The 27,632-nt window shown below is 35.9% G+C and overlaps 1 protein-coding gene and 1 long non-coding RNA gene across 3 annotated transcripts in view; one reads left to right on the top strand and one right to left on the bottom strand.

Moving 5' to 3' along the window:
- LOC134536873 (branched-chain-amino-acid aminotransferase, cytosolic) overlaps window positions 1–27,632 on the top strand; it is an 83,629-nt gene that overhangs the window by 906 nt on the left and 55,091 nt on the right. The window contains exons 2-3 of one of the 2 annotated variants that reach the window (XM_063376922.1): window positions 11,720–11,786; window positions 13,177–13,239. In XM_063376922.1, the coding sequence (XP_063232992.1) occupies window positions 11,720–11,786; window positions 13,177–13,239 (130 nt within the window). The remainder of the gene's footprint in view (window positions 1–11,719; window positions 11,787–13,176; window positions 13,240–27,632) is intronic. The other variant, XM_063376923.1, reaches the window with a different exon arrangement.
- On the bottom strand, window positions 7,474–9,117 carry LOC134536877 (uncharacterized). Its single transcript, XR_010075891.1, has 2 exons — window positions 8,611–9,117; window positions 7,474–7,972 (listed from the first exon to the last, which is right to left on the bottom strand). It is a non-coding gene; the product is annotated as an uncharacterized LOC134536877 (long non-coding RNA).

Below are 27,632 nucleotides of genomic sequence, written 5' to 3'. Positions count from 1 at the left end.
GACCGGAAACTCAACGCTGTTTTTCTGTACCTACAAACAATCGCCGATTACGCTGCCATCTATGAATCTACAAATGAAATACCGTGATCGAAAGTGCGTTAACGATATAAATCGATATGTATAATACAAATCGATTAGCAACGTGTTTCGAGCTATCGAACTGGCTATTTTCCGTCGTATAATAATAATATTAATAATAATAATAGCCTTTTGAATTTGTTTCATAATCTTATTTGCAGGATGCTCGATACAATTTCAATGTGCTGAAAGTGATCCTGTGTTAAAAAAACTGTTCATTTTTTTTTTAAATTTAAACTTTGGACTAAATGAGATCTGCTAATTAAAATTCTCCTTAGTTATCACAGACACGATCAGGTGGTAACTCAATTCTTTCAAGTCACGTTTGGGCACTACATTTTTCTTTTTCAAATGGAAAATCATTAAAAACCCATTTAACCTAGCGGGATGAATAAACAAAAAGAGTCAAAGTTACAAACATAACCCAAGAAAAAAAAAAGGAACATGAATATAACATTTGATGATTTCACAATTTAAATAAACTAAAAAACTAAGTTTTGTGTACATAGTGCATCTCACACAACTATGTAAACCATAATATGGCAAGGTTGAAACAACACTAAAAAGGCTATTTTTAAAGTTCAATACATCCATCCTTCACTGTCCACAGAATTTTGTTCTTTCGACTCAAGTAGCGACTTGAGTGGTGCAGTCCGCTGGGGAATCGGTGGCGGGAGAATGGGGAGGAGATACCTAGGCATGCACAAGTGTTCCATTGGGCCATAAGTTTTGAAAGTGGGAAATCGATGCCACATATTGCATCCGGCAACCAGCATCAATGAAGGCAATATTCAGGCTGTATGTTTGGTCCACTGAAAGAGGCATTAGGAGGGTAATGATTTGAAGACAATGCTGCAGTCAAACAGTACATGTGCAGTTGGCTGCTGGAGCACCAGTCTTCTTTTCATGAAGGGATCAAAAATGGGAGGGGGGGGGGGGAAGTATATATGCTTAAGGAAACTATGTAGAAAAAAAAGGCATTCCACTTGTAGTTTTCGTATATCACCAATAAATCTGTATAAAAATATTCCGGTTTATATTTGAATGACCCTATTATCTAATTCACTTTTAAGAATAATATTGTATATTGTTGCATTCAAAATTTACATTAAAAAAATGACATTGTGACTTACAAAAAGTCAACAGTAAATACAATATTAAAGTTTACTAGTCAAGCCTTGAAATTTTGAGTTAAAATTCAGCATGAATTATTTTTGTGTTAAGTCTAAACCTTTAGACCTCATAAATCATAAATATTTTCTTCAAAAGTTGTTATTTCAAGATCAAAAGTAAAGTAAAAGACCTAGTAATTGTATCTCACTTACACAACTTTAAAGTGTACAAATAAAATCATATATAGTTCTCAGAATGAGTTTCCTTGGCCCACTCGTGTTTCAAGTATACCAGCTTTCTCACATTACACAAGGTAGCACACCACACTTTTCTGATGGTTCATAAATTTTTGTGAAGGAAAATAGTATAAATAATGCTGTAAAGACCTAATATAATTTCTGGTTTGAAGCTAACTACTGCTAAATAAATCTAAAACCAACTGTATAGCTCTTAGAAACATATGTACTATGGAGTAGATGAAAGAATTGGACTGAGGATACCTTCTTTCTCTTCACCCACAAGATGAAACAATTTATATTTAAACACAATGTGGGTAAATGTTCCGCACAGCGTATCCAAGCCTATCCCTTGATCCTAATGGCATGATCCTGAATATATTGATCCTGTGGTACATGATGCTTGCTGTTTTAATTTAGTACATAGAAAGATCCTGGATACAATAATGGGGTGATGTAACAATGAATTCTGATGGTATTATCACATCAAATAAAAATCTGAAAGTAATTTTTTTTTTACTTCCTAAAATTATTTTTATTGTAATATTTTTGTTATGTCCAGGATCTTTGATGTACTAAATTAAGACAGCAAGCATCATGTACCACAGGATCAATCATACAGGATCAAGGCTTAAACTTGAGTACGTGATAAGGAACAATTACCCACGTATAACAAGAAGATACCAAAATTTAATTATAACTGAACAAAAAAATAAGATGCAGTAAAGGAATGCTAAGGGTAATGGAAAGTCCTAAATAGGTAATTTCATTTTCTGGTTTATAAAATAGCCTATTTGAAGCATAATATAGATTTTCATGTACACAGGTGAGATTGGCACAATTTTAATTGTTTCGCTATCAACATTTTGCAGAATACTTTATTTTATTAATTTAATTGGAGGTCTATGTGCATTTTAGCAATGCAGTCAGCATACAGAGAGCAAGTGCAATAATTAAAGTTATCATTTTTTGTCTCTGAATATATTATTTTCACTCATTGCAGTAATGTTTGGTTACATTAAAGTTTCAAAAGATATTTAGAAAGTTTTAAATAAATAAGAATGGATGCGATAGTGTACACTGTACAGAAGTTTTATTATTATTTTTTTAAATTTCCACCCACTGGTATTTTCAACTTCTTGCAGCACTGGTTAATCCTAAAAAAATTGTTTCAGATCAAAGTTTTATACAAGTTTTAGAAGAATTGCAATAATTGTTATAGATTTTATAGTTAACTTAATAGAGTAATTAAGAATATTTGTTTGTCCATTAACCCCTCATTATTTTACCCACAGCACCCTTGGTGGTTATCAGGTGGTTATAAAATTTTTTAAAATTGACAACAAATTTGAACAGATTCTATGGTGTGCCTACTAAGATAGTTAGGAGTTTTTTGTCCTCAAACCCTTGTTTTTTCCCACCCCTTAACAGTTATGGCTGGTCATATTCAAGTATGTAGACAAAATTTTTGGTAATACTCCTTTAAGTTATAATATGTTCAAACAGATGTGATATGTTTCATGTTATGGGAGTTGAAGTGATTTAAATGTTTTTCAAAAAATCTTCCCCATTTATACCCCTTTTGTTGGCCTATATCCATTAACAAACTCAACTGAGAATTTCCATAACCATATTTTATGTATTAAGTGATTTATTTGTACAAAATTATGGCAGTTATAATGACAATAAAAATGTGGTACATACACATGGTAACGACTGCAACAGGTAGTCTTTCTTCGAAACATACCTAACACAGGGATGTAGCTAGGAAAATGTGAGTGTGGGTTGCCTGCAAAAAAATGGCGACACAGCAAATTAAATACCACAACTTTAACGTCAATTGTTTTAGGAAAAACAACACCCCCGTTTAAATTTAACCAAATTTTCTCAACCATCGTTAACGTTCACTTCTATTTCAAGCGAATTCTTCTGTTCTTCTGTGCTGCCCAATGCTGAACTGCAGTTTTAAATGGGTAGTCTTGGACATCTGGACCTTCCAGCGAAATGCGAAGCAGGGAATCAAGCGTGAACTCACTCAGTCTGTTTCTCAAGTCAGTTTTTATGAGCTTCATTTGAGAGAAATCTCTCTCACAGTCAGCTGTGTGAAGTGGAATGATTCTGTACACTTGTGCGAGTTTGGCTATATTTGGAAACAAACTGCCAATTGTTTTGTCAGTGCAAAGAAAGTGGACCACTTCTGTGCAAGTCTTTTTCCTGTGGTTATCAGCCATGTATTGCTTGATTTCACACCATTCTTGTAGGCAAAGTCTTGATTCTAATCCAAATCTTGCAGACAACAGTTTTATAGCTTCTGTTCCATACACATCAAAGCGATGGTCATGAGGAGATGGAAGATGTGTAGGGTTAAAAATGGAAAAACATGTTAGAATGTCACAATCGGTAAATCTGACTTGAATGTTTTCAATTAGTGTTTGGAGGTACTGTAATTTAATGTTCTTGAAATGAGCAGCATTTGTTGGCTTGGTGTGAACTGAGACACCTTTACTTGCACACATTTCCAAATATGATGCAATTTCCCTCTCATTTAATCCTTCAAAATCTTTCAGTCTCTGAAGTTTGTTGATGGTTGAATCTACAAAAGACTTCACAATACTCAAATCAGCATTTTCCTGTTGAAATATTTTAGAAAGACGGTTCATGATGGGTAATACGTCACACATTAACAACAGTGTTGCAATGAATGAGAATTCAGTCACATAAGAACACAGACCCCGAGCCCTTGCATCATTTCTTTCTTCATATTCCCTTTCAAGACTTAGTACAACACTTGGATAAATATCTTTCATCCGAAGTACACATTCTCCATAGCTCAACCACCTTGTATGACTAGGCTGCTTGACCTTGCCTTGTGGATCTTGAGGAAATAGACACTGTAATTCATGCAGGCCAGCACTTCTGACAGAGCTGTTTTGGTAAAAGTCAAATACCTGCCTCATAATGTCACAGAATTTTTTTATTCCAAGGGTCTTTTCAGCAGCTTGCGATACAGCCAGATTCAACCTGTGGCCTGCACAGTGTACACCAACAGCTTCACATACATTTTCTACACCTAGCTGTTGCTGAATTTCTACCTGTTTCTCTCTTATCTTTTTAACTGCCCCATTATGTTTACCTGTAAGAACAGGTGCACCATCTGTTCCAATACCACACAGCTTTGAGAAACATAGATCACTATCATGCAAATATGATATAACAGCATTTGAAATGTTAACAGAGTTCAGGGCAACACCTTACAAATTTGAGGTACAATTTTTCGTACCACTAAGGCCACTATTTCCTAAGTCACTGAGAATGTCAATAATTTTCAGGAAACTGCTTTGCAGGACACCTTCACTGTCAACATAACGTGCATGAATGACTAATTGTTCAACTACAGCTGAATTTGTAGTCTCATCAATTTCAATTGAGAAGAATGGTGCATTTTGTAACTTGTCCAAGATCACATTTTCTATCACAGTGGATAAACTAATTACCATATCTTGAATGAATGTTCTACTACAGTAATTAGCATTTTTTGCTACACGAATTGTGTCTTTGATGGGAACACCAAGAAAGCATGCCAAGTCCAAAATAGGCTCAGGGTTTGTTGTATGAGGAATTTTCTTTTTGCACAAGAAGTATAGACATGCAAACGCTTTCATGAGATCTTCCTCACACATGCTTGGCTGTATTTTGTCACTGATGGGACCATGAAGGCTGGCTTGCAATTCAAGTTTAAGTGAATTAATATGTGCAGCACAATTTTCGTGTCGAACAACACTTTCCAATCGCAAACGAGTGCATGGGGATTTTGTCCAAGTATCTCTATCAAAAGGAGTTTTGTTAAATTTTTGACACAGCAAGCAGAACATACCTTTAGCATCTGTGTTGTAAACCAACCATGCTCTGTTAGTTTTCCACTCTCGCCTAAATGTGACTGCTTGTTTTCGTCCCACTGCAACTGCAGAACTAGTTGAGGGTGTTAGTGTGCTTGCTGGTAGCTGGTCTTCTGTAGATACACCCACAACACTTGATGAGCTAGTTGATGGCACTGGTGGCTGGTCTTCAATAGGCGCAGTGTTTGTCACAAGGCACTTGTTTTCTAACTCTGATACTTTACAATTTGATTTGGTAGTCTCTTCAGAATGAACATTCTCACTGTCCAGAAAAATTTCCCGTTTTTTTCTTGGTTGTGAAACGAATAACTTTGTAATTGTCTGATTTCTTTTCCCATTGTTAGACATGTTTACACTACTGTAAAAGAAAGCCCTTTGTGAATATCTTAAAATAAATACAGAACCGACAATGTTATTACTAAAACTAATGGCTTATTTATGTTAGTTTTCTCACAAAAGTTTTATTAGTATACCATTTGTCACAAATTCTTCACTCACTCCTTTGGCACTCTAGAAATAGGCCATTGGAAGTAACAAGTAAATATACTCATCACCTCATAATACACAAGCCTTCTCTCAATAACAAAGAAAAACTTTCACAAGTCCAACTGACCTATCCACTCTGACACTCATACAACAGATTAATGTTTTAGTATAGGCCTACATGTCACTTTTGATGGTGCAGTAGAGTGGTTTGCTTGTCACTTAACACGGAAGATAGGAAGGTCCTTTGTTGACGCCTGGCGGCACTGTTATCTCTAAATCATCAGACACGCGGCGGCAAACGAGCCAGGCTAGGCGGCACGGAGTGTTTGACCTTGTCTTTGTCCCTCCAACGTAAGGAAAGAGGGGGAGGAATGGTTGCCTAGCAACGTAGAGACTTGGGGTGGGAAGGAAGTAGCAGAGAGCTTCTCTGCAGCGGCACATCACACGCAGCAAGACTGTCTAAAAATAGCTCATCCCCCTTCCATATTCACTCCTCCAGCTCCGGCCAGGCGGCAAAAACTGCTTAGCGCAACAAGGAGATAACATTCCTTGCCATACATCCAGGAATAGAGATATGGTTTTTAGATAAAATTAGTGTGGGTCGGCGATTTCCGAGTGTGGGTTTCACCGCCCCATGCCGCCCCATGTGGCTACATCCCTGCTAACAGTACAATTTATTCTAGTCATGAGTTTGCTTTTTTCAGCTAATTTATAATACCTGAACAATTTTAACTTACAAGAAATGTAACACATATTTAGTACTTACAGTTAAATTGATCAATACTACTTTTCACACTTTATTCTACAAATGATATTTAATCCCTTCAGTCAAATAAATTAACCAAAAACAATTCATTTGAAATCAAATAACAAAATACTACTAGTTTATAAGATGGTAAGAATTCATTTAAAAGCATGTGTTATTTTTTAGTATGCAGACTTTTTTGGGAGCTGCATGTATATAAAAGCTTGTAACCTTTTAATTTTATTTTAGATATTTCAATTTTCTCATGTTACTCAATACATGTATGTGTCCACTGGCTTACGTAAAACACTTTTACATACATAAAAAACTTTTGTATAATTGTGCGCTGTGAATACAGGTAATCCTGAATGTTCTTATGAAGTGACATCCAATTTTAAATATCATTTAATTTAACACAATAAATCAAATGAGTGGTTGTAACTTATAATGAACACAAAAGTAAGAAAAAAAAGGCCACACAGCAGAAATGGTAGTTAAAAAAAAGGTAGAGGGCTCAGTGGAATTTCATTACATTTACAAATCGGAATACTTTTGTAGTTTATAATGTAAAAAAAAACCTTTATACTGAATAGTTATTGAACATAAAACATCAAGTAAAATAAGTTTTTAAGTGTGGATGTAGAACTTATTGAAGGTTCAATTGCATACTATACTACAACTTACTTTCTAACTAGCTGTATATACATCACATGAGCATAGGTTATAAATATGTTGAAGATCAACATTTTAAATTTTCCTCTACAATTTATGGTCAGCCTTGCTATGTTTAAACTCGAATTACAATTCTTTGAAGAGAGTGGCCCAATCCCATGTATTGTGACTTTTTTTGCAATGTGATTCAAGGAATTGGACTGATCGGAAAAAAATGTTAAGGCAACAGATAAGGGAAACAGTAGAGAACTGTGTAGGAGGTTTAATAAAAAAAAGTATCCCGGTCACCATACCAATCTTTAACATCAAATAAAAAGTGTGAAATACCCCACACATATATGTTTGTATGCGCCTGTACAAAGGTTGTAATGATGGACTGCATGTTGACCAATAATGTTAAATACTGCTTCATCACATGTAAATGCTACCTGTGAATAACAAAGGACCTTAGAGGCAGGTGAAAATATATATCTGCACAAGTAGATCTTACAAGTTATGTTATGTAACATAAACATTTCACCTATATTTGGCAGCATTCTAGACATAATAAATTATAACAATAGATCCATACTTCACTGTCCACAGAATTAAAATATGTTGTAGCAGCACCACGATTCAATTTGATGCAGTCACATGTAGTGAAAGCTCCAATATCAAAATGTTCGGAACATACATATTTAGTTTTAAATGTTTCAGCATTACTGGCATCAAGGTCATAGCCAATTGCAGCAATCCACTTCAATAACCTGGAAACAAAACAAAAAAATTTTATAGTGTGAGCTAGTACATACTTAAATCAGTATTTCCAGATTATTAGCTAGCATGTAGCATACTATAAATATAAGGTATAAACATACATGTATTTAATTATGTGTATTTAGTTTAGCATTACCACTCAATGAACGTATATATTTCAGAGGTAATGTTTTATTATTAAAGTGCTGTAGAGTGTAATAAATTTGGTGGGTTTCTCTTAATTACGATATATTAATTTTCATTGAATCACATATTGTATAAATAATATAAATTCAGTAACACAAAACGATTTTTAGGGTTCATATCACAAATCATTACATTTAAATTACTGATTTATGGTAATTTTACTAAGCCCATACTATCCCCAAATGGGTATATGTATATATATGTGTATACATATGTGTGTGTATGTATATATATATGTATGTGTATATATATGTGTGTGTGTGGGTTATTAAAAATAAATAAATGATTATACTACGTAATTACAAAATTATTATGTGCGCAAATTCAGGTCTCGATAATATCGCTCTATAAATCCTGTATAATAAGCCTTAACATAAATGCCTAACCCTTAACATGTTAAACCACTTATTGTAATTTTTTTAATATAAACATCAGTACTCACTTGCTTCGGCTTCATGGAAATCTGAATGTTGTCACATCAGGATTAACAGTAATACTGTTCCTGCACGAAGACACAAAACATTGATGTGTATTCACAGGCATCTTCATCGGCTTCTTAATTCACAATCATATAGGAAAATAATTCAAAATGATAAATCAAACTCCATTGTAAAATCCATCTTTCACTCGACCAAAATCTACTACAAACCGAAAAAAAAAAGAGCGACTATAATGCTCAAATCAATCTGTAAACGAATATTACTGCAAAAAAAAAACAATTTTTACAAATCAACTGTTTTTGAAATCAAAATAAATTAATATTACACTATATTTATTGCATTATTAGTATTTATTGCATAAATTTAGTTTCTTATAAACATTCAATTGACATTTGATTATGAACACTAACGCTACCTATGAATTTACAAAAGAACTAGGTCAATCTACTAGCGCTATCTGTTGTGCAGATTAAAAATAGTATCTGGGTACATAATGGCCTATTAGAGTTGCCACCCCCTGTATGATAGTTTTTATTTCGATTAATAGTCTTAATAATTTATAATTAATAATAAATAACTGATCGCCATGGTTAAACAAAAAAATCATAGATCATAAACATACAAACAGTAATTGTGTAACATTTCTCTATGTCCAACACACTGTCATATAGCACTATCCAGTTTGCTTTAACTCTCAGACAATAAAGCTCCATTTGTTTAGCCCGGGCAATGCCGGGTACATCAGCTAGTTATTAATAAAAAGATTGATCAAACTTTCTAATGTCTTGCATTATTAAGGTATCACATTTAAAATCAGACTTGTTTCCTTTATTATAACTACGCTTGGTCAAGGTAGGCTGATGCTTCGAAACATATAGTTTTTTCAGTAAGTTTTTCTTGCTCTGTGATGGATTTCCACTAATTGTTTTAATTAAATTTTCAACTCTCAATTCTTCTTCAGAAATCACAATTTAAATAATTAAAAAAAAAAAATGTTATTTAAAAATAACATTTCCTCTCAAGCACTCTTATCAACTTTCCATGCACACAATAGAAGGGTTATCGTGAAATATAAGTGTAGCCAACATCAAATGTATGAAAATTGAATAAATATAGGTCACAACCTTAAAAAATGTCCTCTATTTTAAAATATTTAAGTTTTTATGAGAACTTATGAAGATGCAAAAGAAAACTTTGGTACTTTAATCAGCTAGTTCTGCAACTGGAATCATGAAAGCTGCCATCTTAAAATAATTAAATTTAACTAATTTTGGAACAGTTTGGACATTAGCAGGTAGATGGTTTTAGAACAGTTTTTGGGTGCATTTAAACCTGTTTGAAAATGTTTTCATTTCTGAACATTTAATTTAGGTAGGAATTGCATAATTTTGACACTGAAAATTTGTTTTAAATTGTGCATCTTAACCATAGCAACATAATAAAATAAAATTCTAGTTATTTTTAATTTTGTCAATTAGACAGCTGTTTGAATGTACAACTCAAATACGCTATAATATATGATTAATGATTTAAACAATTTGTCTTCAATATTCTCTTGACTATTAATTTGGTAAACCACAAAATTTACATCAACTTAAAAAGTTCTTCTCTACTAGTGTGTTTTTCAGGATCCACCAGTAATAATCTCTAGCTTGTGAAAATTGATACATTTTAACGACTTTATGGTATTTGAAAATGGCGCTGACCAGGGGCGTAGGAACCGGGGGGGACAGGGGGGACGTGTCCCCCTGAACTTTTTTGGTGGAGGGGACTGTCCCTCCCAACTTTCTAGACCGTGATTTTTTTATTTTATAATATTATTCTGCCCAACTTTATTTGTAATTTCTTCACTCTCAAATTTTATCTTAAGGAAACAATAATTTTAACATCGATGTATCCAATGGTTAGATACAAAAACTGCTTAAAAAGCGCTATTTTGCACTTTTAAAATCAAAATTTTCCGGTGGAGGACCCCCGGACCCCCCGTCTTAGTAAGATATGAATGGGTTTACATGACATCAAAATCATTATTTGTCCCCCCCAACTTTATGAACACAGCTACGCCAATGGCGCTGACCTAACCTTAACAAAACTTTCAATTTAGTTACAATCTCCTAGACCTGCAAACATGAACCTACTGTGATGAAAAAAATATATACACTCAAAAAATAAAAACTTAACCTTTTGTGACTCATTATAAATACTTCATGAAACGTGCACATAGATTAGCATGTGTGAAAAAAAAAAAAATTTTTTTGCTGAACTTGAATCCTCAATTAACTTAAAAAATTTAATTTGTGAGATCACACAAAAATTTATTCGTGAAACCCATTACAAATTGCACTATACTTAACATACTACACATCTGATCCACAATATAAAAATATGCGCTTAATGGTTATCACAGCTCTATCCGGTCGCCCAGATGTGTAATCGCTTGGCACGCCATTAAGATAAAAATTGGCCTAAGTACTTACATGGAAAGTCCATCCCGGTTTTTATTTTATTAAATAAAAATAAGCAGTGATGCGGATAAATCTGATACACAGTGCCTTCCTGAAGGTGTCTAGTATAAAAAAAAATTATATTTAGAGAAAGAACCACCATATAGGTAACACCAGGGTCTTTGAGTACCTCGAATGTGTGGTTTTCAGGCTGGCTGTCAAAAAAAAAAATATTTTTTATACCACAGAAACCGAACTGTTGCCGATAGAGCTGATACATGTTTATTATAAAAAAAATATTTAGATAGCAACCACTTACAGGTAGCTCCACAGCGTTTGAGGGCCTCGATTCAGTTTTACATTAAATGTCATAACGTCTTTACTATTTAAAATGATGCAAAATCTATTTAACTCTTTTTAATTACGAGTTGTTTTTTTTTATTGTGAGTTCTCTAGCATAAGAAGATTATATTGTATGTATTATTTTCCACTTGGTTGTACATTTTATTGTTACTTATTTCTTTGAAAATTTAATTTATGTTTATTTTTGTGTGAATTCCCTTCTAATTTCTCCCATCATTCACTTTTCTATAAAATTAAAATATACCATTTCATTTTTCACAAATATATGGTTTTTAGTGTTACCACAACAAAATTCTTTTTACAGACATGTTTTCGTCTATCAGAAAACACCAGGGCGTTGGTTTTCTGTCGAAGTTGAAAAGAATATTAAGGTATGTAAATTGTCTCTGTTTCATAAGTCAAAAATTTTATACTGTATTGTTTGCAATAAAGAGTTTTTAGTTTTAGCTTATTGAGTGTAAAGTTTATGTTTGATTGTAATTTAAGAATTTAGGTTGTCTGTTTTACAAATATTTCTCAGTGTTGAAACTATCATTTTGGCTTTAGTATTCTAGCATTTCACTATTTGAAGTTTCTTTAATTTTGAAGTGTGGAGTTTGTGGAGTTGAATGTTTGTCTTTCGGCTATGTATTTAATATCTTAATTAACTAATTTATTTTATTATGTCAAATCATTTTAATGTAGAGAAAATTTAGGTAGTTATATTAACACTGGGTATCTAATAAAGCTGAAAATTTGTAGCATCACCTTAATCCTCTGATCCTTTCATATTTACTTAGATATTTAAATTTTTGGTGTTTAAGATGTATAAAAACCATTAATAAATGCAAGAGCTTTGTAGTAGTTAGTGTATATTGCCTTTAATTTAAAAGTATAACACCAGCCCTTTTGTGTGGTAAAAAATATACGGAAAAAATTAGAAACAAAGTGCTGTTGTGTGTAAAGATTTTCCTTCATTGAAATACTTGTTTTCTATAGACATCAGTAGGAGAAGTGATAACTGGATGTAACATTTTGCAATATCATGTCTGAAGTAGAAAAATCTCGTTCTCTAGGTCAGTGAGGCGTGATGTCGCGACATTGTGACCTCTGTCTCTTTATATCTCGTGAGTTGCGTCTGTAGAGAACTTGTGCAACTTTCTTGCATATGCCCGCAGCAGACTCGTGTTCTCGTTGAGTTTGTAGCATATGTATGTGCCTTATGAAGTACCTGTTGGCTTTTCATACCAACAGTGCATACCTATATGTGCACGGATAGTGTAACGCATACTGCGTAAAAATGTTTCGGTGGTTATGCATCCTCGCCGTGAAGAAATCATGCAGGAAAAAAAAAACTTGCTTCACAAGTTTTCGCCCGCAGTTGTCTTTTAGCATGGACAGTACACACATACATATTGCTATCAGTGAGACAGGTCATGAAGCAATCTATAAACGTTTACTGCGATGTCTCGTTTTTTTTTTTTAATGCTGATGAATTGTCTGTTGATGATGCACTTAATTATTTATTAAAGAGTGCGTGAAAAGCAAAATAAAATGTTGATAATTATTTTTGCTTGATTCAAAACAGTTTGGACATGGTATGATGATAAAACCTGGTACCTGGAATTATTTGGTTCTGTGGTTTGCTTATGTCGTGCTCTGTGGGACTTCTTGCTGAGCTAGGAGGGGGGGGGGAAGAGAGCGAGAGAGAGCGCATACTTGTTGTGGTGGAAATGGGAAGCACTGGACAGAGTGGAAAGGAGTAACACCCGCTTGTTTCAGGTTGCCAGTACTGATTCTATACAGCATTTAAAATGCATGGATCCACTTTCTCCAGTGTATGGGGTGAGTAGGGTCTGTGGTTGTGATCCTAGCTTTAAGTGTTTCTCGTCTTGTTCGTTCATGCTGCCCCTCCGGAGAGCGCACTCGCTGCCTTTTGAGTGTGCCACTGTTGCCATAGAATATGCATATGCACAATTAAATATCCTGCACTATTTTTCCAATAACCCGACTCTTTAACAGGGTTCTTATGTTACTTAGAAGTTTTTTTCCCCCATTTTTATATTTGAGGTCCCTTAAAAGTCCTTATTTTCTTCTAATTTTCCGTAAACATCCTTAATATTTTCATTGCAGTAATGTTGCCAACGCGTTTGAAACAAAAGAAAGCACATTTTGAGACGAACATTGCTGCATTTGAAGCATTTGTGGAGTCTCTTTCACAAAAAATGCAGAATCTTCCTGCGACATTAGGTTGTTCATCGTGTGTAATGCAATTATGTATAAAGAAAAATTTTTGAAAATGAACTCCTGTTACTTAAAAACCAAAATAATCTTAATAAAGCAAGACATAATTGCATCTTCTGAATATCTGTGTAGAGAACTATTTGACTGCAGTGAAATTTAAATTACTGAAGTTTAGAGTAAGTAGGGCATAAAACCATTTTAATAGCACTTAGACTCTAACTAAAGAATTAACTGATTCCAGATAGAAGACTGAATCATTCTGGTTTGGTTTCTCGCTTGAAATTTCATTAGGCACCCTGCGTACAATCTGAAGTTTGGTCTGATTAGTATTCTATCATTATATTTGAAGGATAATATTGTACTAAATATTTAGAGTTTAAAACAAAACAAAAAAGCATTTATTTGTTAATTAGTTTTATCTGGTGTCCACTTGAGCCTTGTGACCTATATATACATTTCTTTTCAAATTAATCTAATCTGCTGCATTGAAGATAATTTTCTCAACTAAATATAAGTGTAAGCACTGGATTTAAACTTGGTATAACCATCCCAGATAAATTAATTTCTTAAGATAACTTTTTATACCCTGATAAGAACAGTTTTATGTTACAAGTGATGTTTCATTTATGTATTATTAATGGTCATGGATTCAATAGTGCTTTTATCACTATCTAGGAGACACATGTATAGTAAAATAATTCAATCTTAGTGTATTTATTGTAGCACATGTTTGTGATCTGTGCAAATTTTTTGTGAGTATTAAACGGTCATAAATATGATATATTTCAACAAATCTAATATGTACCTACCTGTGAAACTTGCGTAACTACAGTTTTTTTTCTGCCGCAATATTTAAGTTAAAAAAACAGTACTTCCAATGCAAGATCAAAGTTTGTAAACAGATTGTCATTCTGCTTTTGTTAGGTCTCAGTTTTTATGTTTGAATACGAAAATGTAATATGTTTTAATGCTGCAGGTTTTTTTCTGTAAGGGATGTTAATTATTTTAAGTTTCTTGGTATTTATTCATCATGAGCTTCAATATTTTTATCTTTATTCATTTCAGTTGTAGGTATTAGTTTCAATGCACTGTAATGCGGTCATTTTAAAGAACACATAATTTTTTTATTTAATGCCACGTAATTTTTTTGTTATTGACTAGTAAAGATATATAGGTATGTATATGTATTTTCAGATTAATTGCTGATAGCTATGTGTACTTTAATTTTTTTTTTTTTGTGAAATATTTATTTGAATGTCATCATTAATTTTTTTATATAAACACTCTCTTAGAACATATTGAAGTTATTTATTCGAAAGCAAACATCAACTGATTTTCACGCATAAATGCTTTGAAAACCTGAGGCATTGAGGTGGTAGTTCCACCTGCTGTCTCACCAAGGGATGGTTGGGGGTCAGGTGTATTACTGTTCCCAGTTTACAAGGCAGTTCTGACAGCTCTGGCGAATGGTTGTGCAATGGATGTCACACCATAAGGGTACAGGACTTAAAGAATGATTGTTAACATCACTACAGTTGTAGGCATCCCTTGAAGTTGCATCTCCACTAAACATTGTTTATTTCAAGAGAGAAAACTTGTGTTGAAACCACGTGATTTTTAATGCAGGCATTCCGTTAAATTATGCGCTATGCCTCAATGAATTTAATTTTTTTTTAACAATGGATTACTTCTATGCATGAAGATATTTTTTATAAACTTAATTTGGTTGAACATTATAGAGAATATTTTCTGTCATATTTTCTAGTGTAAACTGACACAAGACTACTGCAAATGTCTTTTCTCAGGAATTGCAATGAAAAGTAGTGCTTTTATAGAATAGAAGACTCCAGAGTTTTTAATAATATTTATTATATACATGCAAGGAAGAGGATAGAATCAGAAGAGATTGATTATGCATCATGCGAAGATCCTATCATATTGGTCGACAGGTTAAGACTTCTACATGCTTCGCTTTGTGAAGGAAATTATTCTCACATCAAAGAAGTAGCCTTCATACTTAAAGAACTGAGGGAAGCTGGCTACATACAACAATGACTTGTATTACTTGCATGTATTCGATTATATATGATTACTGAATAAGTGAAAAAGAAAGTTAATTTTTATAAAGATGATAAGGTTGTAATTTATTTGACATAGTTCGACTTCATGTGAATTCACATCTCATCAAGGCCAAATGATGTAGTGCATCTGAGTGAACCTGGTAAGATCTCAGAATCGGAACCCGACCAAAAAAAAGTCTTGCAATTATTTTTTGCAACACACTATAAAATGTTAATAATAAATTGTGAAAAAAAAAAGTTGTTGACAAAGGAATTTGTAACAAGATGGGAACTTTCGATTGTCTCCCCTTGAAGTAATAAAAAATATGCTTTTGACGGAATACAACACGAAAGTGCATTATTTACCAAATTAAAATTTAGCTTTACAGCATACAATAATTCAGATTTTTTTTTTTTTTTTTTTTTTTATGTTTCTCGAAATAAAGGAAACAAGTTTTCAGAAACGACACAAAGTTGTGTCTAAAACTTTTTTGTGTTCTATGGCGGACATGTGGCAACATTGCACACCAAATTGTGTCTAAAACTTTTGTGTTATATGACGGACATGTGGCAACAGTGCACATCGAAACAAGGACAGCTCTAGTCACAAGAGTCTAGCGACAGCAATGCTACCGTCCTGCAACTGGCAGCAAATGCCGATCCTCTCCGAAGTTGGCCGATCGGGAGCGCCTACCCCCTGGATGTTTGATTTCCAAGTATCTTTAATGTAACTATCCTAACCAAATCAACCGTCCACAAAGTTTTAAAGTATTTATAATGTAGCTAACCTAACCTAATTGACCATTAGTTATCATGTCCTTATCTGAAAATTACAATTTAATTAATAAATTTACTTTTATTTGCATTCATTATTCAAATATATTTATTACTTTTGAAATTATACGTGCTCGTATTTATTTTTACAAGTACAAAAAAAATTCGCACCTGCCGGGATTCGAACCGGCAACCTTACGATTAGATGATAGCGCCGCTAAGCGCTCAGCTACGAGGCCATATTTGACGAATAGAGGTTTCAAATGACATATATGATCGTGCCGCCGGCCCCAGAACGAGCGTGAGCGATGCGGCAGCCGGCCCCGGAACGAGCGTAAGCGGTGCGGCAGTTGCAGGAAGGTAGTTGCTGTCGCTAGACTCTTCAGCTCTAGTCCACAACACTGCACGCTGAGTGGTATACGCTGTAAAAGTTACTGGGTGCGAGGTCTCTGCTGCGTGGTCGCCATGTTGCCGGGGTCATGGCGGAGAAACTCTTAACTGCCGAGACTTGAGACACAATCGTTTTAGGCCCACCCACTAGATAGTTGCTTTCATAATATATTACTAACACGGCTACATTGATTGTGAGAAGTAATGCATCAGCAATTATCAGGCAAACAAAACCAGTGAAAATTAATTCACTTCATTTTGGTAGCCACATATATCGTGGTATGGCATTCCAGAAACACCGAACTCCTCATCTATTCAGAACATGTTTTTTTTTTTTAAAACAAATTTACAAAAACGTAATAAGTGTTTTTTGGCACAGATTAAATCTCTTATATTAAGCAAGTAGTTAAATAAAGGTAGCATTTTGGATTTGAACCTCCCGCCCCAGTTTTTTTGATAGTAGGTACTGGCCCACCCTACAAATATTGCCACATGTAGCCCCAAACATGGTTTCAGTTTCCACTGTAAAGATCGTACTTCTATATCAGAGATTAGGTAATAATACAGATGGGACATTAGCCTTCATACGTGAAGCCTTTTTTTTTTTTTATCTTTTTACATGCTTTATATTAGCTTCACCTGTATGTTTGTTTGTCTGTCCGTCTGTAACTCTTTCGACTAAGAGTGGCTTATCACTGTAAAATGTCCCAACATTTTCATTACGTTCGTTAGCCGAGCGGTCTAAGGCGCGCGAGTTCTGTGACGTCAGTTTTCGGATTCAGTGATCGTGGGTTCTACTCCCGGCCACGCCGGAAAAAAAAAATTGTTTTTTTTTCCCCGGTAAATTCTAAGATTATATCCATACATCTAACTGTATATGATTCGGAGAGACTTTACCATTTCTTTGTGACGTTGCAACTCCAAATAGTTATCTCAGATGGTAATAGGTAGTGTCGGTAACTCATTTCCCTATGATAATTATACATAAATATAGTTTAAAAAACTAAAAAAACATGCTTTTGAAGAATATCAAACTAAAAAGTTAAAAATAAATATAGTTTAAAAAACTAAAGAAACATGCTTTTAAAGATTATCAAACTAAAAAGTTAAAAATAATTTTAAAATTTAATTTATGACAATAGTATATAAGCAATACTAGTATAAATGAGAAAAAAGCATGGGGCGCTTAATATACAAAAAATATGGCACAAAGCGCCTCAAGCTTTTTTCTCATTTATACTAGTATTGCTTATATACTATTGTCAAAAATTAAATTTTAAAATTATTTTTAACTTTTTAGTTTGATAATCTTTAAAAGCATGTTTCTTTAGTTTTTTAAACTATATTTATTTTTCTAATTTTCACATACCAATATGGCGGACGTTTGTTTATGATTGTATCAGATGTTCTAAACCTGCTTTTATTAACGACTGTAGTTAAACTGTTCGGATGAAAATTAGATAAAAATATTACTGTTTAATATGTTTATGTATATATATTAAACGTTCTAAACGAAATTCCATAATATAAATGTAATTATACGAGTTTAAATTTTCTTTCCTATTTAACCTCCAAATACAGGCGCAGCTGACACATTCGTAAACAAGCGGCCGCCATTTTGGTAGTTCGGTACACTGAAATCCCGCTCCTCTTTTGGCTTCACCCCCTCCATGCGTAGACTCGGACCTTACGCTCCAGAGATGCCTAAGATGTACATCAAGTTTTGTCCCTGTCCGAACACGCCCGAATATTCACCTTCGGCCAACCTCGGGGATTTGTTTTATTTTTGTGCAGGAAAAAATTAATTCAAATATTAAGAGTGGTCGGTTAGGTTAGCTACATTAAAACACTTTGAAACACTATGGACGGTTAGTTAGGTTAGTATAGCTACATTAAAATAAACAGAGAAATATCTATCTCTTTTATCTTCTATATATATATATATATATATATATATATATATATATATATATATATATATATATATAATGAAAATGGTCTTCGTTTGAGGCTCAATCACGCCTAAACCACTGATCGTATCGACATGAAACTACCACCATTCGATGCGAAATTTTTCCTAGATGGTTTATGGCTATTTATTTTTTGAATTCTAACGTTCCTTAATTTTTTTATTGCTGTTTTACTTTTATGAACATTTATCCCGCTAATAAAAACAAAAGACAAGCGTTTTCTCTTGATTCTTTTGTTTTCATGGATTTCAACGGAGTTTACTAAACGGATTATGTTCTTTTACATTCAGCTAAGAAGCCACAGCGAAGCGTGGCAGGGTACAGCTAGTAAATATATATATATGAACCCGAGGTTGGCCGAAGGTGAGTATTCGGGCGTGTTCGGGCAGAGACAGAACTCGATGTACATCTGAGGCTTCCCTACGCTCCACCTGTGTGTATATATTTCAATGATATCTGTGCTGTGGCGCCCAACGCGGGTGGGTGGGCCGGAAAGGACGCGGGATTCCCGCGCCCGTGACGCGCTCGGCCGGCGCGATGACGTCCGTCCGCAGTCTGGGTCACGGCGGCCGAGGTCGCCGGAGACGGCGCCACGGCGCGGCGTCGGTGCATTTGCGAACCAAGGAGATACAGGGAATCAGGATGGGACCTCCTACCACCCTCCCCGACAATACCCTGCAACTACTTGAATGCCGGGTGGCTGAAATTGATTCACGGGGTGTCGGCACGAGGCAGCAAGTATATTGTAGAAGACAGTGTAGGACGTGGGCGAAGCCGGGGGGGGGGGGGATGATTAGGGGTTCAACTCCCTCCCCCCCCCTCTTCGCACCAAATATTTAATTAATTTCTTATTCATCACTCAAACAAATTTCATATTAAATTTAATAACATTTTTTACCACTACAATATTTTAATTTAAGTACCGAAAACTGCTAAAATAGCACTATTTTACACCTTAAAATCCAAATTTTCCCGGGGGAGGACCCCCCGCTTTAATACGGGGGGGGGGGGGGGGGGGGGGGCATGCTTCTTAACACCCCTCGTACACAAATCCTGGCTACGCCACTGGTGTAGGATACCCAGGCCCGTTAACATGGGAAGCCTAAGATGTACATCAAATTCTGTCCCTGCCTGAACACGCACGAATATTCACCTTCGGCCAACCTCGGGTTTATATATATATGTTTATTTGAATGTAGATATACTAACCTAACTAACCATCCATAGTGTTTTAATGTAGCTAACCTAACCGACCACTTTTAATATTTGAATTCATTTTTCCTGCGTAAAAATTAAACAAATCCCGAGGTTGGCCGAAGGTGAATATTCGGGGCGTGTTCGGGCAGGGACAGACCTTGATGCACATCTTAAGCTTCTCAAACCAGACCAGTGGAAGCACTCCGTGGACTCCCGTGCGATACGCGCCGCTAACAATCGGCAGCTCTGGGCGCAGGCGGGTCGATTGTCTTGACGTCAGCAACACACGGTCTGTGCGCGTGCTCGGCGACCGGATGTTACGCGACCAGGTTAATCCAGTACAAACATTTACAAGCTAGCGTGTTTCCCGTACCCCGTCCTTTCCAAGGCGATGCTGCCAAAAAACCGTTTTGATTTTCACGCAGAAAACCTAGCTTTAGACTTGTGTTCTGTCAAGGAACTGGATCCGCAAGTCTCACACGCCATATATATATATATATATATATATATATATATTTCGTAATTACGTTTATTTAACGGGTGTTTAAAAAAAAAGTGAAACTCGATATCTCCTTTGCATTTGTTCCGATACAAAAACTTTTTTTAAGGAAATATTTCACTTAGTGTAATATCGTGGGTGTAAAAAAGGCGCGCAAATCTTCGTAATTATCAGCACTTGCACTTTTTTGCATCCCATGATATTAACACCAAATGAACATCTGTAGAATTTACGCAAGAAAGGTGAGACATTGAGTTCAAATTGTAGAAGTAATCATAAAAATAATAATACGAAAAAAGGAAACCAATTCAATATAGCACGTGGCACCGAGCATTAAATTGATACCATTTATTTTATTCAAAGACGTGAATAGCTGCGACGTGTGGTACGGAATGAAGGTGCGAGAACAATATGTTTTTTTTATAAAAAGACCATACAGTTTTTAAATAATGTATTTTTTAATAGAATATCTTAGCTTATTTTAATGAGCAGTAAAAGTTTACTCATTAATGTTCCTGGTGATTTACACGAGCAAAAATGATATAGTAATCAAAATCTTATCATTTAAATTATCGAAATAGGTTGTAAATCATACCCAGCCAAAAACATCTCTAAAATAAAAATAAAAAAATGTAAAATCCCCGACAGTACTGTAAAACCTTTTTCTATGGTGAATCCCATTTCTGAGAGGGAAGTACCTTTTCTATAGCTAAGCCCCAGTCAGATGTGCAGATTTGCTGGACTTCAGTTCTTTGGTGTTATAACTGTTCTGGTTCAACGTGAGTGGCAGAAAGCGGGGTGTGTTGTATGGCTTTCATTTGGACGCGCTGAAGAAAAAAAACTAACGCAATAAAAAAAAGCTATTTTAAACCAAAAAAACATGTTGTTTGGTTCTCTTTTTTTTTTTGACGTGAAAACGTCTAATAAATCGATGAACGCCGGCTGCACGCACGAAAAAGTGTCCCGTTACGCACATTGTCCTGTTACGCTGTGATCCGTTGCGCTCATTGTACGCTTGCGCCGCATCTATCTCTCTTCCACTCGATTGGAACAACCATCGATTTGACATTTTCGAGGCACATTAAACTTGAAACACTCCCATTCGTTTCCTACTTTTCCTATCATCGTCCTATCCTTAACAGAATAACACAGATTGGAAGAAGTTAAATAGCAAAAATGTATAAAAGTTATAGTTAAAATAATCTCTTCGTTAAAGTAATAAACATATTTGAATTAATGAGTGCAAATAAAAGTAAATTTATCAATTAAATTGTAGATTTTATTTCCTCCTTCTTTGTATCCATACGAAATAGTGATAATTCAATAAAAATGATTCAATTTTATTCATAAAAGTATGCAATCATTTCATCAATGTTTTGTTATGACGTCACGTTAAACTATCGTCCGTAAACCGACTTTACAGACAACCAATTTTTTTTTCTTTCTTTCAACCCTGGGCAGCAGTGAGGCTTCTTGATCGCTGCTAGGAGGCGGGTTGTGGAATGCGCGGCTGTGGGCTACCAGAAGCGTGTTATTAGACCCGCGTCTACCTGACGGATGTTCCCCCCCCCCCCCTTTTTTATGCCTTACGTTGCGTGCGTCCTGCTCACCCTCTCATTATTCCTAATGTCTCTGTATTATAGACAAACTTTTTTTTTTTTTAATTTCTTCTCATTTTCGTTTGCTTGAGGCCCTGTCACACTGTCAAACTGCCGCATCCAACACCTTTCCGGTATGTCGTGTCGACTGAAGTCGGATGGCTATGACGTCACCGGCGCAACCATGTTTATGTTTTTTGATTTTCGGTATTTTCCCATGACAAACAGTGCAAAACTGCAATTGGCGTATGTTAAAAAATTAATTGCATTAATTCAAAATTCCCCGTTGCATGAATCATTTAAACCAAAAGTTTGTTTGCCTCTAATAAAATATTTGTTTGTATATGGCGAAATAAATATATTTTGTTAATTAGATTAAACATTTTGTAGTAGGAAAGATTCTGTTCATCCAACAAAATGATTTTGTCAACTCAAATATATATTTTTGGTTAGGTGTAACAAATAATTTTTGTTACTTATCGATAGAGACCTGCAAAATTCGCGGATTCATTGACCTCTAGGATAGACTCCACAGTCCTTTAAATACTCGCGGAAATGACACCTGTTCATTGGCTACTGGCGCGTGAGACTTTTCAACTAGGCTGTCCGTAATTCGGAACTTTCTTGGTTTAGTGTTTCCCATTGGCTCACAGTTCCCCGGATAAAATGTGGGCCAATCGCAGAAGCTGTACGAAGGTGTAGTTGTTTTGATGCTGGCCTGTCGCGAAATGAATCCGCGAATTTTTTGCATGTCTCTACAGTTATCGAGTTCGGTTAAGCTAACAAAATATTTTGTTCCACCAAGTAAGTATTTGTTTCGCCATACATAAACAAATATTTGTTTGATTCTAAGAAACCTTTCTCTCTGCTTTGAATATATATACTGTATAGAAGTCGCGAGTGGATAGGATTTACTCTACGTTTTTCAGAAGCGTATGATGAGCAGCTTGGGAACTTCACCGCTGCAGTGCGCTGCCGCAACGCCCTGTATCGTCTTAGTTGTTATTTACACGTTAGAGCGCAGCTCTGTCGCCCGCTGTCATTCCCCGCACCCCCCACCTATCATTCACTGCAGCTCAAGTTCGTTCAACGGGAGGGGGAAGGGGTGTTTGAAGAGTTCGACACTTGTCCGCTAGGGACCACCACAAGTCGATGCCCTAGAGATGGTGGCGATTGCGGCGGTGAATTAAACAACTACCTCAAAACCGTATTAGAAATTTTAACCTGGGCTGGCGACTTCTATACAGTATATATATTCAAAGCTCTCTGTGTACGTGGCGGAATGTTCGACGGGAACCCGAGTAGCCCAGCTCGCTGCGCCGGTGACGTCACGACACGCCGCGAAGGCGGTGACGGCTGGTTGCCCGGGCGCCGCCGGCTCGTAAACAAGTTGACCAACTCACGCTTGTCAGAGGTCAGCGTTGCTCAAGACGTTGCTCAAAACGTTGCTCGGCGCGGTGTCGGCAGACGGCCCCATCGTTAAGAGACCGGAAAAATTGGCGGATTCATTTCACGACAGCCTGAAATTCAAATAGTTATACCTTCAGAGCTGCCTCTGATATCGGCTCGCAACTCACCTGGACGACTCTGGCCCAGTGAGAAACACTCAACCGAAGCTGTATCGAATCACAGGGCCGCTAGGTTGGGACACAGTTCCACAAGACATAGCAGCCAATGAGAGGGTGACATTTGACCGAGTGTACGTAGAACTATGAAGTTCATCCTAGAGGTCATTGAACCCGCGAATTTTTCCGGTCTCCCTACCCATCGTTTGTACGGGGGGGGGGGGGGGGGGTGGTGGTGGTCCGTTCCAAGTTCCCTTCGTCTAATTCTATCGTCAGCTTTCGATTTCGATTCCGACGTACTGCTCGCTTGCCGATCGGAACATATCAGTTCACCGACGAGTGGTTAAAATGCTATTCTAAACGATTCTCTCCTGCCCCCCCCCCTTCCCCCCGGATGGTTTGAAAGTTCAAAACTGATTTTTTTTTCCCGGCTACTAGTTGAATTGTACATTGAACATTGAAACGTTCAAAGAATTATACAACTAAAGTTAAAATATATATATATATATATTCCGATTAACCTGAAATAAGAACACGCTTAATCTCAAGCATACTCTGAATTTAAAACAACGAAATTACTCCTGCTGTATGCCGTACGACAAGGGCATAAGTCGTTGCACAAAAAAAATTCTTGCAATCTTGGGGTGGGCTGTAGTATAATTTTTTTTTTAGCGTATGCGATCGGAAAGAAACATTTTATATTTTCATCGTTTAGTTTTTGTTCGGCGCGTTTTCACAAAAAAAAAACTAAGTATATTGCCGTCGCGTTACGTCGCAGTCGCGCTATGTTGCTCCGGCATGAGTTTTTTTTTCCGCTAGATTAAAATTGTTGCCAAGAACTCGCAGTTGCTCTCGCAAACAAGCAATCGAAGCACCGGAGACCGGTCAGGCCTCCACTTTTATGTTGTTGCTCACAGGAAGATAATCGGTCGAGAGAAAAAAAACGTTCCCGATGAAATTATCCACCCCTGATGGTCGACAATTTTTTTTTTTTTTTAACTTGTTTAAAGCCTGGTAATTACGCTATTACCATACCTGCTCCGGACTGTTTTCGTTATCTCGCCTCCGCGACTGTTTTCTCGTTTCCAGTGGCGTGTTCAGTGTGCGAGAATGTTAGCGTATCTCTGCTGTGGGCTTTCGTTCCAAGTGATACACATTGTTGCATTGACACACGCGACGATTTTTTTTCTATATCTAAAAAAAAAAATTGGTTGTCTGTAAAGTCGGTTTACGGCCTATAGTTTAACGTGACAACGTCATAAGAAAAAAACATTGATGAAATGATTGCATACTTTTATGAATAAAATTGAATCATTTTTATTGAATTATCACTATGGATAAAAAGAAGGAGTTAAATGAAATCAACAATTTAATTGATAAATTTACTTTTATTTGCACTCATTTATTCAAATATGTTTATTACTTTAACGAAGAGATTATTTTAACTATAACTTTTATACATGTTTACTATTAAACTTCTTCCAATCTGTGTTATTCTGTTAAGGATAGGACGATGATAGGAAAAGTAGGAAACGAATGGGAGTGTTTCAAGTTTAATGTGCCTCGAAAAAGTCAAATCGATGGTTGTTCCAATCGAGTTGAAGAGAGATAGATGCGGCGCAAGCGTACAATGAGCGTAACGGGACAATGTGCGTAACGGGACACTTTTTTGTTCGTGCAGCCGGCGTTCATCGATTTATTAGACGTCACGTCAAAAAAAATTGTTTTGTTAATGGAGATCAATTCCCGACCCGGCAAAGCCTACGAGGGGTGAGAAGGGAAGTGGGAAAAAAAAGGGGGGGGGGGGTAAAAGGGCCCCCGAATAAAATTACAAATTTGATTAATATGTGAGTATACTGTAATAGGATATAAAATTATTATACGGTTGTTGCTTACAAGAAATGTCACACGGATATCATCACATTCGAAGTCATAGCCACTGTACTCGGTAAAGTTTTAAGTCTTTCAATTTTTTATTTTTTTAGTACGTAATAGGTATTGAAAAGTTGTGCATTAATCCTCTTTCAGTCTATTTGTCCACTGAAGTGCAATATTTATACCCATGTTATAAATTGAGTTTGTACCAATTTTTGAAACTGTCATTCTTTACTGCAATGGCAATATATATTATTATTATTCATATCATAATTTTTTGCTATACGTAATATAATTATTATTTTTTATATTTTTTTATTTTATGATTATTGACGTGACAAAGTCTAATAAATCGATGAACGCTGGCTGCACGCACGAAAAAGTGTCCCGTTAGGCACATTGTTACGTTACATTGTGTCCCGTTACGCTCATTGTACGCTTGCGCCGCATGTATATCTCTTCCACTCGACTGTTTATAAAGTGAAGTGAAAAGTTAATGTGGTTTTCATTTCTTATTACAACAACAATTTTGGCAATAAAGGTTAATTATTCAGATTACTAGTATAAATTCAAGTATTTATTCTTTTATTATTAAAATAAAAATGATTCAATTTTATTCATAAAAGTATGCAATCATTTCATCAATGTTTTGTTATGACGTTGTCACGTTAAACTATCGTCCGTAAACCAACTTAACAGACAACCAATTTTTTTTTATTTTATGATTATTTTTTAATTAGTTTAGGTGGATTCTCAATTATCCATTCGTCCGTCAACCACCCGAGTAACTCGCAGTGATCCGCAGTCCGTCAAATAGTTTTCCATTTAGATTTTTTTTTTCCTAACCTAACTAAAATTAAGTGTATTTTGGAGGGGTCCGGGTTAGGGAGGGACCTAGGTGCGTCTCAGGCCGAAGCCTATACGCCTAGTCATGCTGGGATTAGCCATGCAGGGAGAGGGTCGCATGCATCATGTGCTAGGAGGGGATTGGCCAGCCATGGCAGCGATTGGCGCCATGACTAACTCCCCTCACTCTTAAATCTAGACTATAACTAGAGATAGGTTGGGCCCAGGTAAAACCTGCATAGACACATGGAAAACCCTGGGCACATTCATGCGGGATGCAAATTGGCATGCATTACGTGTAGGAATTTACAGGAGACAGATCCATTTAGATGACTGGCAACAGTTTGCCGAAGTTTGCCGAAGTTTGCCGCCACCTCGGGAAAGGCGCCGAGGTCGTCTTTCTTAGACTTTAGTGATGGAGAAATCAGATAATAATTTCCAGGCAACATTAAAAAATACTTTTAAAATAGCGTGGACGGTTAATGAAGTTAGGTTAGCTGCTACAATAAAAAAAAAAGACCTGTTTAATATTGTGAAGTGTTGGTTAAGTTAGGGGTCGTCCATTAATCACGTGATGTTTTTTTTAGCAAATTTTAAACCCCCCCCCTCACCCCTAGTGATTTGTGGTGAGGTTTACGACTACCCCCCCCCCCCCCTTCAATAAATCACGTGTATTTTTTTGGTATAAAATATTTTTAAAAATTTCAGAATATTATCTTTAAATATAGGTTAATCTAATTTAATTCTGGAAAATTAAGCACAGTGATAAAAATGTTTATTCTCACTGGCATAAAAATAATAAAGGAAAGGCTTATATGTGATTTACGCATGTATTCAGCGCCAAAATCACAGTCTTACTGGCGACTGGCAAGCCGAGCCGGGTGGTTCATGTTGCGGCGGGCGGGGATATTGTTGCCTGGCTACGGCGAGTCAGGTCACGCGTTGCTTTTCGGTTTAGTAGAAATCGGGCGAAAAAATAAATACACGTGATATCTCTCTACACCCCCCCTCCTCCCTTGTGATGTTTCGTGATTTTTCCCGACCCCCTCCCCCCCTTTCGAGCCTCGCGTGATTAATGGATGATCCCTTAGCTACATTGCAATTACTATAAATTAAAAAGGGCTATTTATTTCAAACTGGCAATTCCAATCTACAGTATTTTTAATGTAACTAACCTCACAATATTACAAATTTGTAATATGTACATCTACCCTAACCAC

Source organism: Bacillus rossius, chromosome 11 (genome assembly GCF_032445375.1).
Source record: "Bacillus rossius redtenbacheri isolate Brsri chromosome 11, Brsri_v3, whole genome shotgun sequence".
In the NCBI taxonomy this organism is placed as follows: Eukaryota; Metazoa; Arthropoda; class Insecta; order Phasmatodea; family Bacillidae; genus Bacillus; species Bacillus rossius.
The sequence above is the reverse complement of the archived record's forward strand: the minus strand, read 5'-3'. Positions and strand labels throughout refer to the sequence as shown.